Source organism: Suricata suricatta, chromosome 2, assembly GCF_006229205.1.
Source record: "Suricata suricatta isolate VVHF042 chromosome 2, meerkat_22Aug2017_6uvM2_HiC, whole genome shotgun sequence".
NCBI lineage: Eukaryota > Metazoa > Chordata > Mammalia > Carnivora > Herpestidae > Suricata > Suricata suricatta.
Window position 1 is genome coordinate 132,382,595 of NC_043701.1, and position 16,181 is coordinate 132,398,775.

At 55.1% G+C, this 16,181-nt stretch overlaps 1 protein-coding gene across 4 annotated transcripts in view; it reads left to right on the forward strand.

Moving 5' to 3' along the window:
• PALD1 (phosphatase domain containing paladin 1) overlaps positions 1 to 16,181 on the forward strand; it is a 68,242-nt gene that overhangs the window by 21,568 nt on the left and 30,493 nt on the right. For all 4 annotated transcript variants that reach the window (XM_029931827.1, XM_029931826.1, XM_029931824.1 and 1 more), the window contains exons 2-4: positions 11,342 to 11,555; positions 14,128 to 14,230; positions 15,294 to 15,473. In XM_029931827.1, coding sequence (XP_029787687.1) covers positions 11,371 to 11,555; positions 14,128 to 14,230; positions 15,294 to 15,473 — 468 coding nt within the window. In that variant the 5' untranslated portion in view covers positions 11,342 to 11,370. The remainder of the gene's footprint in view (positions 1 to 11,341; positions 11,556 to 14,127; positions 14,231 to 15,293; positions 15,474 to 16,181) is intronic.

Consider the following 16,181-nt stretch of genomic DNA (forward strand, 5'->3'; position numbering starts at 1 on the left):
GAGGGGAGTGCTGGCAAGGCCCAGGCCCTGTGCGGGGTCTCAGGAAACTCTAGGTTTCCGCTGACCCTCATATGCTCAAATGCCCAACTTCCCCGGGCAGAGCAGGAGAGTGTGTCCGGGTGCTCCTCACCCTGTTCTCCCCAGGGTCCTCCCTGCCCTCATGGCCGGGTGCTTGAAACCTGGTCATGGCTGGGGCCTCAGACTCTCAGGAACTGGAGGGCGGCCCCCCCATCCCCCCCAGAGCTCACTGTTCCCTCCTCTTGTTCCCCCTGAAATATCCAACAGGCATTGTCCCTCCCATCCAGATAATGCCTCCGTGTTTTCCAGGAGGTCCCCTACTCCATAAGGCCCTGAGAGGGACACAGAGAGACTCATGTCACCTGGGGAGACACGTGCATTCTCTCTCTGCCTTTTTGGAGCGGTGGAGGCCAAGCCTCTGTTGATAGTGTGGGACAAACAGCCGCTTAGAACTTCCTAAATCTCTGCAGCTGACTTGGGGAAGGCTAGCCATCAGCAGTGTTCTCATTGTCTCCTCAGCTGCCCCGCGGCCCCGTGACCAGAGATGGTGTCTTCTGTGTCCCGTGAACCTTGTACCCCAGGGTGGGCTGGGTCCCTGGTGTCACTCTGCCTGACTCCTACCAGCAGGGAAACTTGACACTCCCCTGCAAAAGGGGAGAGAAGTCAGTTCTGTCTTGCTGCCATGTGGCATGTGGTCATTGAGGGTCAAACCTAAAAATAATGGAGTGCATTAATCAGGATTAGATTTGGCTGCGAGGAATAGGAAAAGCCAAAAACAGTGGTTTACACAAGCTGGAAGTTTATTTCTGTGTCCTGTCCAAACCCAGATCATTGTAGCCCACTCCTGGTGTGGTGGTTCCACTCCATGGATTCCTTGGGGGGCCTTGACCACTACCATTCTGTGGGTGTGGCTTCATGGTTCAAGAGGGCTGCAAAACATGTCATCACATCTGTGTTCCAGACAGCAGGACGGAGGAAGGGAGGAAAGGGGGCTCAGAGGAAGGATTCTGGAACTTTCCATGTGACACTGCCCCTTATGTTCCATTAGCTAGAACTAGTCACAGGGGAGGCTTAATTGTTTAATACACATGGCGGGGAAGGAGGGGGTGGAGGCATTGTGGGCATTTTGGTCACGTGAGACGCTGGTCCAGTGCTTCGAGACTACTGAGTCCCTCCCAGGGAGATTCTCCTAGGGGAAGTCAGTCTTGTCCTGGAACCAGAAAGCCATGTGTGCTGGGGCCAGCATGAGGGGACAGAGGAGCCCTCTAGGGGTTTGGAGGCAGCTTGGTCACAGTGGTCAGAGGAAGGGAGGTGGGCCAGCCTCTCTTGAGGGGGACAGAGTCTGCCCAGGAAGTGTGACCTTTGTCCGGGTGGCTGGGGCCTGAGTGAGAGGACAGACTCCGCCCTGGAGGTGGCCTGGAGCCAGGGGACTCGCAGACCCAGGGAAAATACAGAGGGTTGCAGGTGCTGTGACACAGGGGGACAGGATGCTGCCCCAGGGAGCCCTCTTCCACCCCGCGAGGCCAGGAGGGCCCCAGGACCACCTCCCTGCCATGGCACATTGCTGACATTTGCTCATTCTCTCTCTCTCTCTTGACCATCTGAGAGTGACAGACATCAAGGTGCTTCATCTCTAGAGGCTTCTGCCTGGGTCTCCTAGGAACACAGTATCCATAGTACTGTTAACTTATTTATCCAACATATAATCCATATTCAGATTTTCCCACTGGAGAGAATGTTCCTTACAGTCTTTCCTCCCCTCCCCAGTCTAAGCTCCCATAGAGGCTGAGCTTCCTGACAGGCAGAGCTGACCCACATGGGGAGCTTTAGAAGTGGGGGGCTCTCTAGGCCCGGTGATAGGTGCCGAGGGGTGCTGGAAAGGACCCTTTTCCTTCCCGAGGGTCCCACATTTCAGAAGCCCCAGGGGCCATGCTGGAGCACGTGGTGACAAGTGCCAAGGTCTTTGCTGCTCCACCTGTCGGGGGAGCCGACAGCTTCTCCCCCTCGCAGAGGACAGGGGCTGGGCCTCCACCCCCGGCCTCTGCCCGCTCAGGTGCCCCATCTGTCCCTTGCTGGCCCCCACTTGCCACAGCTTCTCAGTGGGCTGCCCGGTCCCCCTGCCCACTCTGTCCACTCCCGGCTCCAAGCCCACCCCAGAGTGTTCTCTCCAGGTGTGACAGGGATGACTCTCCCTTCTGGAACCTGGACCCTCAGAGGCTCCCTGCTGTTTGCAGGCTGGAACCCAGAACTCAAGGCACCCCGCCCCCCAAGCCCATGGTGCCAGTCCACCTGCTGAACATTCCTCTTCTTTCTGCTTTCAGCTTTTAGATCTTGTTTCCAGGGTAGAAAAAAATAGAAGCATTTCAGAAACATACAGTTTAACAGATAAAGGCCTCTTGTGATCCCAGACCACTGGCGGCTTTATGTTATATTTTGCTCTCCGAGTTTTCAAGAGGAGGGAGAGGGAGGGAGGCTTTGGGGGGATGGGTTTGGATGAGACCCTTGGAGGCGAGGGTGGGGGGTGGGCCTCGTAGTGGAAGCCAGGTGACTATACTACACAGTGGAGCCTGGGGAAATTCCTGTCATTGGCCCTGCTTGGCTGCATCCTCTTCTGTAAAGTGGGGGTTGTGGGGACGCCTGGGTGGCTCACTTAAGCATCCAACTCTTGATTTTAGCTCAGGTCATGGTCTCACGGTTCATGAGTTCGAGTCGTGCATCGGGCTTTGCGCTGACAGTGTGGAGCCTGCTTGGGATTCTCTCTCCCTCTCTCTGCCCCTCCCCTGCACACACACACACACACACACACACACACACACACACACACTCTCTCTCTCTCTCTCTCTCTCTCTCTCTCTCTCTCTCTCTCTCAAATAAACTTTAAAAAATAAAGTGAGAGTCATAAACCTTGAGGTTGTTGGCAGTAACGAAGATAGAAAAACCACAGAGACACAAAAAATGTATGAGTGGAGTAATTTTCATGGGCCTGTAGACGGTAACAGGCAGAGGGCAATGTGGGGGAGGGGGCAGAGACAGAGAGCTGGGGGGGTGGGGGATGGGGGTGCCCTAGGTGAGGAGCTGTGACCATCGTCCAGCTTTGAAACTATTACAAATGACTCTATTTAAAAAAAAAATTGTTCCCAAAGCAACCATGTTCATTGATTGGAAATTGAGAGGGAGGGAGAAGCAAAAGGAAAGTAAATACCTCACTCGGTCCCCCGAGTCAGGAGTTAAGTACCATTATGTCCAAGTACACATCCTTCCTGTCTTCTGTGCCTGCTTGTTGCTGAGTGCCACCCTCGTTCCCACCAATGACGAGCCAGGCGCGGTAGGGAACAAAGAGATGGAGCTGATGTGTTCTGTACTTCCGTGCGCAGCACCTCCCTTGAGCCAGGCAGCTGATGGAGCCGGAAAGGACACAGGATGACTGTGTGACACACGCCAGGAATAGCATGCAGTGGAAGGGAATGGAGCCTTCCACCTTGTGATGCTCACAATGGGCTGTGAGTGTTGAGAGGCGGAGGTGGGTGTGCAGTCAGGGAGGGCTTCCTGGAGGAGCTGGGCTTTAACATCTAGGGTTGGGTGGAATGTGTGGCGGAGGAGGGCCATCAGGGTGAGAGGAGGATTGGGTGGGAGCAGCTTCTCCCAACACCCTCTTGTGCAGGACCGTGACCTGCTTCTTGGTGCCAAGTGCCCGCTCCTCTGTGAGTCCTGGAGGCTGCAGGTGCCTTAGGCTGGTCACATGTATATCTCATATATATTTCCTGAGCATCTGCTGGGCCCCAGGTGCTGTCCTGGTGCTGGGGCCATGTGTGGACAAGTTGGTCACTGTCCCTGCTCGCCGAGGGAGACTGAGGTGACACCCATAACCCTGTTGGTGAGGCAGTTTGGAAATACAACAGGCTTGTGGACGGACAGAGACTGTGGCTGGAGTGGGCAGACGGCATCACCAGGGGCTCAGAGGGGCCTCTTGAGGAGGGACATCTGAGCCAAGACCACAGGAAGGGGCAGCCATGTGAACGAGCTGAAGAATGTTCCAGGCAGAGGGCTGGTAGGCGCACAGCCTTCCTGAGGAGGAGGGGCTGTGGCCAGTGGCTGGGGCTCGGGGGCAAGGACACAGGGTGAGTGAGGTCAGAGGGTGGGCTCCTCACGGGGGACGGGGCTGGATGTGTTGCCGTGTGCCCCGGGGAGAGAACGGGACCGGATTCAGTTTTTTTTTAAATGTTTGTCTATTTTTGGGAGAGAGACAGAGAGAGAACATGTGCATGTGAGCAGGGAAGAGGCAGAAAGAGAAGGAGAAAGTGAGAATCCGAAGCAGGCTCCATGCTGTCAGCCCAGAGCCTGATGCGGGACTCCATCTCACAAACCATGAGGTCGAGACCTGAGCTGAACTCAAGAGTCGGACTCTGAGCCACCCAGGTGCCCTGATTTAGGTTTTAAAAGATTCTTCTGGCTGCTGCACAGAGGATGGATTGTGGGGGGACAGGAGGGAAGGAGAGGCTGGCTGGGGGCTGCTGTGTTTGTCCTGCTGAGGAGCTGGTGGCCCGGACGTGGTGGTAGCAGAGGTTGGAGGAGGGCCGACCCATTTTTCTGCAGGGAGAGTTCCAGAGCCGGCAGAGGGCCTGCCCGAGGTCACAGAGCAGGGCTCTCCTGGTCCCTGATTGTGGCCCAGGGCAGACCCCAGCCTCCCTAAACAGCCCATCAGGTGGAGTGAAATGGAGAGTTATAACTGTGTGTCACCTGGTAGGTCCCCCAACCCCACTCTGCCCGGTCACTTGCTCAGGATGGGCAGGATAGGGGCCAGCAGACTGCTGAGCCCGTTTATTCCTCCAGACCCTTCCTTTCATAGGCTGTGTCTGGGCGAGGCCCCGTCAGGGAGGTTCAGATCCAGCGGTGGCAGGGAAGGGACATGGAGAAGGCGGGGAGAGAAGTGCCTTGAGGATGGGGCCCTGGGGATGGGAAGATAGCTGAGGAATCAGAGCCCCCGCTGTGTGTCAGGCTGTCTAGGTGTTGCCTTCTGTGTCCTCACCGATGTCATCCTACCACAACCTCGCCCAGGAGGCACACAACGGTCCTCCGTTAATAGCAGGGGAAACTGGCATGCAGAGAAGTTAAGCTCTCACCCAGGGGCACTGAGGCATGGTGGAGATGGGAACCAGACAGTTTTGGGCCCATGCTTCACAGAGTCAGAGCCACCCTGTCCGCCACTAGGTGCCAGGTCATTGGAGAGTGACTTCTAGCTTACGTGAGCCTCCACTTTTCTGTCTGTAAGTGGGAACATTGACACTGGCTTCCCCGGTGCCCTCATGCCTGGCGTAGAATTATTTTTATCTGCAGCAAATGTGGGGGTCGACTCTGACAACCCCAAGCTGGCCAAGGGGCGCCCTCAGGACCACGGAGCACAGAGACCCAGCGGCCCTGTCCAGTAGAAACGGGACATGGACTACCTGCGTCATTCTTAAGAGTTACATTAAGAATGTGAAAAGAGGGGGCGCCTGGGTGGCTCAGTCGGTTAAGCAGCCAACTTTGGCTCATGGTCTGTGGGTTCGAGCCCCACATCGGGCTCTGTGCTGACAGCTCAGAGCCTGGAACCTGCTTCAGATTCTGTGTCTCCTCTCTCTGCCCCTCCCCTGCTTATACTCTGTCTCTCAAAAATAAATGAACATTAAAAAAATGAAATTAAAAAGATAAAAAGAATGTGAAAAGAAATAGGGGCACCTGGATGGCTCAGTCAGTTAAGCGGCTTAGGTCATGATCTTAGGTCGTGAGTTCAAGCTCCACGTTGGGCTCCATGCTGGATGTGGAGCCTACTTAAAAGAAAAAAAGAAAACATGAAAAGAAATAGACGAACTGAATTTTAACAACAGTGTTTAGCCTAATATATAAAAATATTGTTATTTTGACACATAGCAACATAATAAGTTGTTAGTGGGATATTTTACATTTTTGGTACTAAGTCCTTGAAACAGCAGTCTGTAGTCTAGAGTCAGTGTGGCCCCGCCAGGGAGCCCTGGATGGGTAGGCAGGAGCTCTGGTTTTAATTCTGTCCTTGTGACTTGGAGGACATCACTTTTCCTCTCTGGGCCTCCCATTTCCTCATCAGTAGAGAGGATTGGACTTACTTGCTGACCTCCAGGGGTGTGGCTGGCTCTGAATCTGCTTTTAGGGGCCTGTGGTGACAGTCATTTGTGGTGGTTCCTATAGTCACATCTTTCCCTGAGGTGGGACTTGAGATTCTGCAAGAGGGTCTGGGGTCCATCCCAGCGGGCAGGGAGGGCCGGAGAAGGGCCGGGGCTGGGGTGGTGGCTGGAGTCTGTAGCTCACAGATTTCCCCGGCAGTCCAAACAGCCAAACTGTGCTTCGGAAAACCCCATGGGGTTTGCCAAGCCTGAAGGTCATGGCTGCTGCACCGCGATGGGGCCAGAGAAGAGGGGGGCTTGGGAGCTTTGGATTAGAGACGGGGAGACCAAGACCAGAATAGGGGCGATCCAGTTCTACCAAGAACTGGAGAAAAAGAAATTAGACTTCCGGGTGTTTCAGGCCATGGCCTTAGGAACCCGCTCTTGGACCCCTTGCTGTCCTCCCTATGCTAGGATCCGGAGTGGTCATCCACAGCACCTCCTCGGCTTGAATACTGCCATTGACGAGAAGCTCATCACTCTGCAGATTGGCCACTTCTGCTATAGGTCATATTCCAGCCCCTAAAGTTGAATTCTTCCTGGGGAAACAAGGTCACCTCTCTGCCAAGGATCCCAGAAGTGGTTTCTTTCTTCTCAGGACTGCATGCGGTGGCTGGGGGGGGGGTGGTGTCGGGGGGGGGGGGGGCTTCTCAAATGCCGTGATAGCCGTAGCCCGGATGATTCTGTGGCTTTGTTTGCCGGTGGCTGAGGGCTTCTGTGGGAGCCATGGGGCCTGGAGTCCTCACCCCTCCCTGGAAAACCGTGTGTTCCTCTGCCTCGCTGGGTCGGCTGTGTCTGGGGTGCTCCCGCAGAGCACGGAGTGGGTGAGTGGGGGTCGTGCAGATCCAGGAGGGAGGGAGGGGGCTGCGGGCGAGCTCCTGCTCAGGGGGAGCTGTGAAGAGGCGGAGAGGCAAAGCAATGAGGAGCCCTGTCGAGCACTGGCGCCCACCAGGGCTCAGCCTTCCTCCTTGGAAAATGGACACAGTAAGGCCTGGACCTTGTGGGGTTGTGGGTGCCTAGTGCTTTGCAGGTGCTTTGATGTGCCGACGGACAGAAGGAGAGGTCCTTCCACCCACAGGTGAGGGGTCCTGTGTGTGCCGGGGGACCCTCTGCCCTCAAGTTAGGGTTTTCTTTCTTTCCACCTTCCTTCCTTCCTTCCTTCCTTCCTTCCTTCCTTCCTTCCTTCCTTCCTTTCCTTCTTTCTTTCTTTTCATCTTTCTCTCTGTCTGTCTGTCTCTCGCTCTCCCTCTTTTTCTTCAAGAATCCCTAGCAAAAACTTATGGGCCCCCTTTGCAGAATGTTTTCAAGGACACAAACTAAATGGGATTACAGAGGAAGTAAGTTTTATTCAGAGAGCTGTCAAAATACTAAAAACAAATTGGTGTTGTAGTAATCCATGTTGTTGGTTATTATTTTATCAACCAGATCACCTATTAGGTAAATTAAGGTTAATTCTTATTTATTTAAGAGCAAGAGAAAGCAGCAGAGTATGAGTGGGAGAGGGGCGAAGACAGAGGGAGAGAGAGAATCTCTGAGCATGGAGCCTGACACAGGCTCAAGCCCACGATCCTGGGATCATGACCGAGAGTCAGACGCTTAACTTACTGAGCCACGCGGGTGCCCCAGTGACGTGTCTTTAAAAAATAAAATTCAAGGGCACCTGGGCGACTCAGTTCGACTCTTGATTTCAGCTCAGGTCATGAACTCAGGGTTATGAGTTTGAGCCCCACATCAGGCTCTGCACTGAGCGTGGAACCTGCTTAAGATTCTTTCCCTCTTCCTCTGTGTCCCCCCCCCTTCCTTTGCCTTGGCTGGTGTGCTTGCACTCTCTGTGCTGACAACACAGAGGCTGCTTGAGATTTCTCTCTCTTTTTCTCTCTCTCTCTCTGCCCCTCCATGGCTTGCTCTCTCTCTCTCTCAAAAAACAATCAAACAAACAAACATAGGGGTGCCTGGGTGGCTCAGTTGGTTAAGCATCCAACTTTGGCTCAGGTCATGATCTCACAGTTTGTGGGTTTGAGCCCCGCATCAGGCTCTGTGCTCACAGCTCAGAGCCTGGAGCCTGCTTCAGATTCTGTGTCTCCTTCTCTCTCTCTGCCCCTCCCCCACTCATGCTCTGTCTCTTTCTGTCTCAAAAACAAACTATATAAAAAATAATTTAAAACAAACAAACAAACAAAAAGACATGTCAGTGACAAGGCTGTTGTCACTTAGCGTGGACAGGGACGTTGAGCTGGAATGTGCCTCGGATGGGCACGTGATTGCTCTCTTGGTCTGTGGTGTAGACAGCCCTGGTCTGCAAACGGCCTGGCTGCCTCTTTGCAGCTCGCCTCGTGTGGCGGGGATCGGCTTCATCCTGGGAAGCTCAGAATTCACCTGCTGGTAAAGCCACGGGTGAGCCCCTGGGGGCTCCGGATGGCCATGGGGTGCAAGCCACCTGTGAGCTCGCTGGCCTCTGCGGCCCAGTGGGCACGGCTTTCACCCACGATCAGAGGACGTGCCGGACTAGTGGAATTCTTGCCAATCATCTGGGCTCATGGAGCACTTCTCTCCATTTGCCCTCAACCACCCACCCCTCCCCATTCTCCCCTCAAGCGGAGGTTTGAGCGCCGGGGACCCCACCAACACACCCTCCCCCTGCGCCAACTGACCCAGTAGGGGTGTCACCTCTGGGACCGCAGGTCTTGGCAGCCAGATCCATGTGAATCTGGAAGAGGCTTTGGGGCCATCCTGTCTCTCACTGTCATTTTATAGATGGGGACGCAGGGAAGTTGCCCGGGGCCCTGCAGCATGTGGCCAGCAGGATGAGGCCCTGGCCGTGACTGGGCACCCGGGCAGCCATGCTTACCTGCGGCCTCCTGCGGTCAGGCTCTTCCCACGTCCCGTCCCCTCTTGCCCTTGTGTGGGACACTGCCCATGCCCTTGCTGTCACAGGAGGGCTGTTCCTCTCCGTGCCTTCTTGGCCCAAGTCTGGGGACTTGGGTGAGCTGTGTTGGGGGCCTGCCACAGCAGGTGAAGTGGAGAGAAGGTTCTGGCTCTGGGGCCTGCTCGTGCTCTCTGTGAGCAGCCTCTGTTTCTGTTTAGGAGCAGAGGCTCATTCCCTCCACCTGTGACAGGGAGAAAGGGAGGGGAGGAGGGAGGGAGAAGAGGAGGGAAGAGGGAGGGAGAGGGAGGGAGGGCAAAATTGGACCCTGTATGACGGTCTCTGATAAACACAAGGTGTGTGTGTTGACAAGGCTGTCACGTGGCTGCCAGGAGTTTTCAAGGATGACAGGCTGGGCTGGAGGGTGAGAGGGGACCTTTTCCCCACCGGAGAGGGATGGGACAGGGGTTGCTTTGGGAGGGTTTGAGGAGGGGTCGATGAGTCTAGTCGTTGTCTCGGTGGCTCTGGGGAGGGGCAGCCCGAGTGCTGCCCCAGGGCCTGGGGGAGAGGCTACTGTGGGCTTTGAGGGGGCAGCAGGGGGAGTGTGGATGATCGTCACTGGCCTGGACGCGGAGCAGTGCACGCCGGGCCGAGGGCAGCTCAGGGGGTTGTCATGCCCAAGCCCCACTTACTATTGTCCCCGTGCATCTGCAGAGCAGACATCTCGGAGAGCAGATGGAGCTGGCAGTGGGCAGGGTGGCCTGCGCCCTCCCATCCCGATCCTGGACCATCAGGTCCGCTGAGGCCAAGGGCTGCCGGACCCTCAGAGCTCTGTGAGCCTGGCTCCCATGCATTCCCTTTGGGCCATGTGCGGTTCCCAGCCCCTCGCCTGGCTCTCCGACCCTGGCCAGGCCCTCCACAGCCTCTAGCAGCCCCTCACTGGTTTCCAGGTGCTTCCCCAGACATTCTCTTACTTGTTTTATTTTTTAATTTTTTTTAATGTTTTATTTATTTTTGAGAGACAGTGTGAGCAGGGGAGGGTCAGAGAGACAGAGACACAGAATCCAAAGACAGGCTCCAGGCTCTGAGCTAGCTGTCAGCATAGAGCCAGATGTGGGGCTCAAACCCAAGAACCGTGAGATCATGACCTGAGCCGAAGCCAGATGCTTAACCAACTGAGCCACCCAGGTGCCCCTCTCTTACTTGTTTTAAATAGACGTTAACTTTATTACCCAGTGTTCAGAGGAGAAAAAGCAAAAGGGGAGGACACAAATGAGCTGTAATTGCATCACTTGGTGATAGCTCCTCTTAGCATCTTGATGTGTTACCTCCCAGACTTTTCTCCTGATACACATTCGTGAATTAAAGTGGGATTGTAGACCGTTCTTGCCTGGCAGCCTGTTCCTTTCACCCCTGTTTCCTAGATGTCTTTCCAAACCCATCATCATGAGGTTTTTTAATGGTTGTGTAACCTTCCACCGTAGACATGTCCTGTACTTGACCCAACAAAGCCCCTGTTGTTAGCTGGAGGTTGTTTCTGGCGTTTTTGCCATTGTAAACACCTGTAGGAGCACATACATCTTCGAAGCCTGGTTTTTGCACCCGACCTTCAGCATTTCTCTGGGAGAGAGCTGCACCAGGGAATCACTGTGTCTAGCAGGGTGTCCAGAAGCTTTGACTGTTGATGGTGGTATTGTTGGCAGTGAGGTCAAGTTCAAGGGCTTGATGCTTTCAGTGAACCCTTGATCTGATGAAAGCTCATGTTGCCTGGATGTCCCCAGCCTCATTCTGTGATACGCGTGCCTCGAGTGTCCTCCTGCATCCTGCTCCCATCCACAGCCTTCCCATCCAAGCCTGACTTGCCTCTGGACCTGCCCCCTCCTGCCCCTGGTCTTCCCACTTCTCCGTGTCTAGGCGGCCTGGCCTCCGTGCGGCCTGACCCAGTCACTTAGAGCCCTGGGTCCTGACCTGGTGTGGAGGATTATCCCCTTCCTGACAGTCGTGTTTTTTCCAGGGGGGTGTAATTGTATGGCGTCGGGGGCTGTGTCTCTGTCTATTTATGTCCCTAACCCTCCCTTTGCAGCAGCCAAGGCCCAGCCACATCTCGGCACTCGGCAAACACGTGGTAGGCGACAAACCTGCCCCGTGTCTGCAGCTACGGGGTGAGCTGACCCACTCTGGGCCTCAGGCTTCACGTCTGTGCAGTGGAGGTGGGGGTGGGCCGGGTCCTCCTGCCGTGGGCTCTCCCGCCCCTTCCTCCAACGTGTGCCCTCTCATCCCACAGGTGTTGGGGCCTGAGGCTGCCAGCAGACTATGGGTACAACGGCCAGCACAGCCCAGCAGACGGTTTCGGCAGGCGCCCCCTTTGAGGGCCTCCAGGGCGGCAGCTCGATGGACGGTCAGCACTCACCCAGCGTCCACGCCTTCCAGACCACAAGCCTGCACAACAGTAAAGCCAAGTCCATCATCCCCAACAAAGTGGCCCCTGTCGTGATCACGTGAGTGGCAGGGGGCGAGGGACCCTGTCCCCAGAAGACATGCCTGGAGGGGTGGTGGCATGCAGCACCTAGCTTACAAGCTGCTCTCATGGATGAAGACACTGAGACCCAGAGAGGTTAAGCAGTCGGTCTGGAGTCACACAGCAGCAAGTGTCGTGTGTCTCCTAGCTCATGTTACTTCTCCTGTCCACAGGGCTTAGAAGTGTGGCTAGGAATGGCTGAGGGGGTGGGGTGGGGACACCCTTTTGAAAGAGGGGGACACCCCTTTGAAAATAAACTTTGGCTGAACATTTTCCAAGGGAGTGTCTACACTTAGATGTGTAAAACTTAGATTTTTATTTTTCTGCAACTAGTAATTATGGTTCAAAACTGAGGCTAATATGAGGTAATTAAAGGGCTGTGAGTTGAAAGCCTGGGAGCTGTTGGCCAACTCTCTTCATTAGGTCCTTCCGGGACAGTCCTGGAAGAGGCTGAGGGTTTGCTCTGACACTGTATTTTGAGACACCTGGGTACACTACGTGCATCCAGAGGAAGAGGGTCAAGAAGGGGACTCTGGAACCCCGCCTGCCCTGTGGGGTCACTGAAGGAGGGCGTGCTGCGAACCAGAGACCTGGTGGACGGAAGAGGCATTGGCTCTGTCTTCTGATGAATCAGGAAGCCTTATCTTACGTCAAATCTGCTCCGGGCCCCTCCAGGATGCAGGAAGTAGGACACGATGAGCTGAGAATGAGCTGTGTTCCATACACAGGAGTTGGGCAGAGACCCAGCAGACGGGACTTTCTGTATAAGGAAATCCGAGGGGTGGGAATGGTAAATCCGGCCTGCTGGCTTTGGGGCTGACAGGAACATTGTCGTCATCCATTGCTGCGCTCACGGTCGGGGGAAGAGAAGAGATGTTACATACAAGAGACTGGAAGTGTGTTCTCTACCAGGGATGACAAATCTAGGTTTGGCCCTAGAGGGCAGTGTTGGAGACAAACACATCCTGGGCCTTGCTCTGTGACCTTGGGCAAATCCTGTTCCCTCATTGGGTCTCATTTTTCTTATCAGATTATATGGGGATGACGTGCAAAACATTTAACCAAGTGGTGGAGCCCAGGACAGTCATGGGCCTGCTGTAAAAATCTACCCAGTAGGACCGAGCATGCTTCCAGGAGCCAGTGTGAGCACAGCGTCCCTTGGGCTGTAGCATGTTTGAGTTCAAGGGACTTTAGAGAGCATTCAACCCAGGGTTGGCAAACTGTATCCTGTGGGCCAAATCCCACATCTGTTTTTGTAAATAAAGTTTTATTGGCACACTGCTATGCCTGTGCATTTATAGAGTATGTGGATACCTAACACTTCAATAGCAGAGCTGAGTTGTTGCAACAGAAACTATGTGGCTCACAAGCCAACGTTATTTCCTACCCAGCTCTTGATACAAAAGGTTTGCCGATTTCTGATCTGATATGTTTTATATCAGATGTGAAAACTGGATCTAAATACACAAACTGAGCTTCTGGGGGTCAAGGGATTTGCCGAGCACGTGCTGAGATGGAGGCAGAGCTGGGAGCGGGATCCCTGGTCTCTTGACTCCCTGCCGAGTGCTCCCCTGCCCTGCACATGCCACTGCCCTGCCTTTCCTAGATGCAGCTCTTTTGTAAAGAGCCCATGCCAAGGCCTGAGTGCTGGGAGGCCACGTCACTGTCATAATCAGCACGGAGCCTTTGTTGCATCTTGAGTGCACAGACCCACCTTGGTTTAGCGTTGGCAGAAAACTGCTTTTGTACCTGTGGGTTTTGTTTGAAATGGCCACGTGTGGAGGCAGAGCTGCTGCTAGTAAAGATGGTTATGTTAATAAGCACTTTCTGTGCCCAAGGCCCTTGGCTGAGCACTTCCATGCAGCCGTGCATTGGATTCTCAGAGCAGCCCTAGGAAGTGAGAATTCCCGGACACGGAGCCACAGAGAGAGTGAGGAACTCCAAAGCTACGGAGATGCCGAGCACTGGGGTTGGGTTTATGCCCAGGTCACAAAACCCCAAAGCCGGTGTCCTGAGCCACCTCACCAAGCTGTGGGTTGTTCTCAGAGACAGCGTGGCATCCAAGTAACCCTTGAACCGGAGGCCTTAAACAAGACCCTTCTGTCTACACAAGAGTCCAGGAAGGCGCTCCAGGCTGGAATGGCTACTTTGTGATTGGCTAGGCTTCTCCTCTCTTTTTGCCCCACCATGATCAGCATCTGCTTCTCCCCGTCTCTTCTGGATGCTAGCCAGGGAGGAGAGAAAGAAGAGGGAGCCATCTTCCTTTTAAGGGAGTGACCCAGGAGTTGCTCATGGCACTTCTCCTCCTATCCCATTGGCCAAAACTTAATCACATGACTATCCTAGCTGCAAGGGATGCTGGGAAATGTAGTCCTCAGCTGGATGCCCAATCACAATTCCAGGTTTCCGTACTGGGGACAGTAGGCCGCCTCTGCCACAAACTTGTAGCTGCATGGGCCAGGGTGGGGTGGCCTTGTTGAGGGGTCTGGTGAGGGTGGAGGATACCCTGATCATGAAAGTTTCCTGACTCGGGCTCCATTCTGGCCTGGCAGGTACAACTGCAGGGAGGAGTTCCAGATCCATGATGAGCTGCTCAAGGCCCATTATACGCTGGGCCGGCTCTCAGATGCCACCCCTGAGCACTACCTGGTGCAGGTGAGGTCAGCCCTGCCCTTCCCTCTCCCTGTGGCCTCCCCCGTGCCCCCCATCCCTCCTCACAGTTTCCCTCCCTGCTTTCCTCGATGGACCCGTCTCTGCTTCACATCTTCACCCCACCCTCCGGGGTCCTCACCCACTTCCTCTCACTCTCTAATTCCTGGGGCCACTACTCTTCTCTTCTGGCAGGTCCCTGCCTGGCCCCAGCCTGCCTGCCTACACCCCTCCTGCGGAGCAGCAGGGAGAACAGATATGGGGAACGGAGAACCGACTGCTCCCCCCAGCCTGGGGAATCTCCCTCCTGGTCTCTAAGCTCCAGAAATTCTATTACTTACCTGTTTTGCCCCCCTAATATCCCCTAGAAAGTGAGCCCCCCAAGGACAGATGACTTTCAGTTTTCTGGTTTACTGCTGTAGCCCCCAGCCCTGGAACTAACGCTGCTTGGTTCTGGCAATGTAGGTGCTCAATAAATAGTGAATGAGTAGTCATGCCGACTAAACTACATTTGTTGAAAGAGTAGCTGGGATTTTCTGGCATTTAGAAGAACTGGTTCCATTTCTGGTCTGTCAGGCAATGTTCTGGAGGCAGGGGCCCCTGGAGTTCAGGACCTTAGGAAGGGGATCCAGCTATGACTCCCTGCTTGGGCCCCTTCTCCATGCCTTTCCTCCAGCTGAGGGAGACATAGGCCTTCTTCCTGGAGAGCTTCAGGCCCCACCCTAGAGCCAGACTCAGTTTTCTGCCCCTAGCGTGCCTCTCCCTGCTTTCTTTCCTCAAGGCCTGGCTTCCAAGCTGCCTCCTACATGAAGCCTTCTCTGATTGTCCTTCAGGAGGGGTTGTCTTTCCCATTCCCGTGCTAAATGAGACCCTTCTTGGCATCACAGATGGTCCCATATTTTGTTTGTCTTTTCCAAAAGTCTGCAGACAGCTTGAAGACCATGTCCGCTGCCCCATCTCTCTGTTCCTCATCCTCTGGGGCCTGGGGCTGGCTGTAGAAGATGTCCCTGAGCCATCTGAGTCAACCAACCCCCCCCCCCCCCCCGCCCCGTGTCTCTCCCCCTGCCAGGGACGCTACTTCCTGGTGCGGGATGTTACTGAGAAGATGGATGTGCTGGGCACTGTGCAGAGCTGTGGGGCCCCCAACTTCCGGCAGGTGCAGAATGGGCTTCCCGTGTTCGGCATGGGGCAGCCCACCCTCTCCGGATTCAGGCGGGTCCTCCAGAAACTCCAGAAGGATGGACACAGGGTAAGCGCCACTGCTTCCCAGGCAGGGTCTAGCCCCCCAAGTCTGGTGAAGGGACTTCCAGAGGGGCCTGGCCACATGATGGGAAGGGGGGCTGGGGACCCAGACCTGGCTCTGCCAGGTCTTGAATGCCATGATGATCATCATGGTTGGGAATGGTTGGGAAATTCTGGGTGAATGTTTATTGCCCTGTTATGTGTGGACACAGGAGCCCTGAGGTCAGAAGCCCCTTATATGCCACACTTTGAGAACCTTGAAGAAGTGACAGGGTGACAGTAGGGTCCAGGTCATAACAAGAGAGTCACAGCTTGATCATCACAGCTGACACTTCTGTCCTCACGTCAGCCCTGTGAAGGTGGGGCCATTTCACAGAGAAGAAAACCGAGGCCCAGAGAGGATAAATGTCACAGCTTACGAGTGGTGTTCCCAAGACCCAAACCATACATCTGGTCTTGAAATGCCAGCTTTTAATGACTCCTCTCTCCTGCCCAATGCCACGGCGGGGTTTTGAGTGTCTGCAGGACAGAGGCTGAGGGTCTACTGTGACTGCAGGCTCAGTGTGGACAGCCTGAGTCTCATTTGACCTAAGATGTAGCTGGAGGGTCCTTGAGTGAGCCAGAGCGGTGGGGGGGGGGGGGGGGGGGGGGGGGGGGGGGGGGGGGGGGGGGGGGGGGGGGGGGGGGGGGGGGGGGGGGGGGGGGGGGGGGGGGG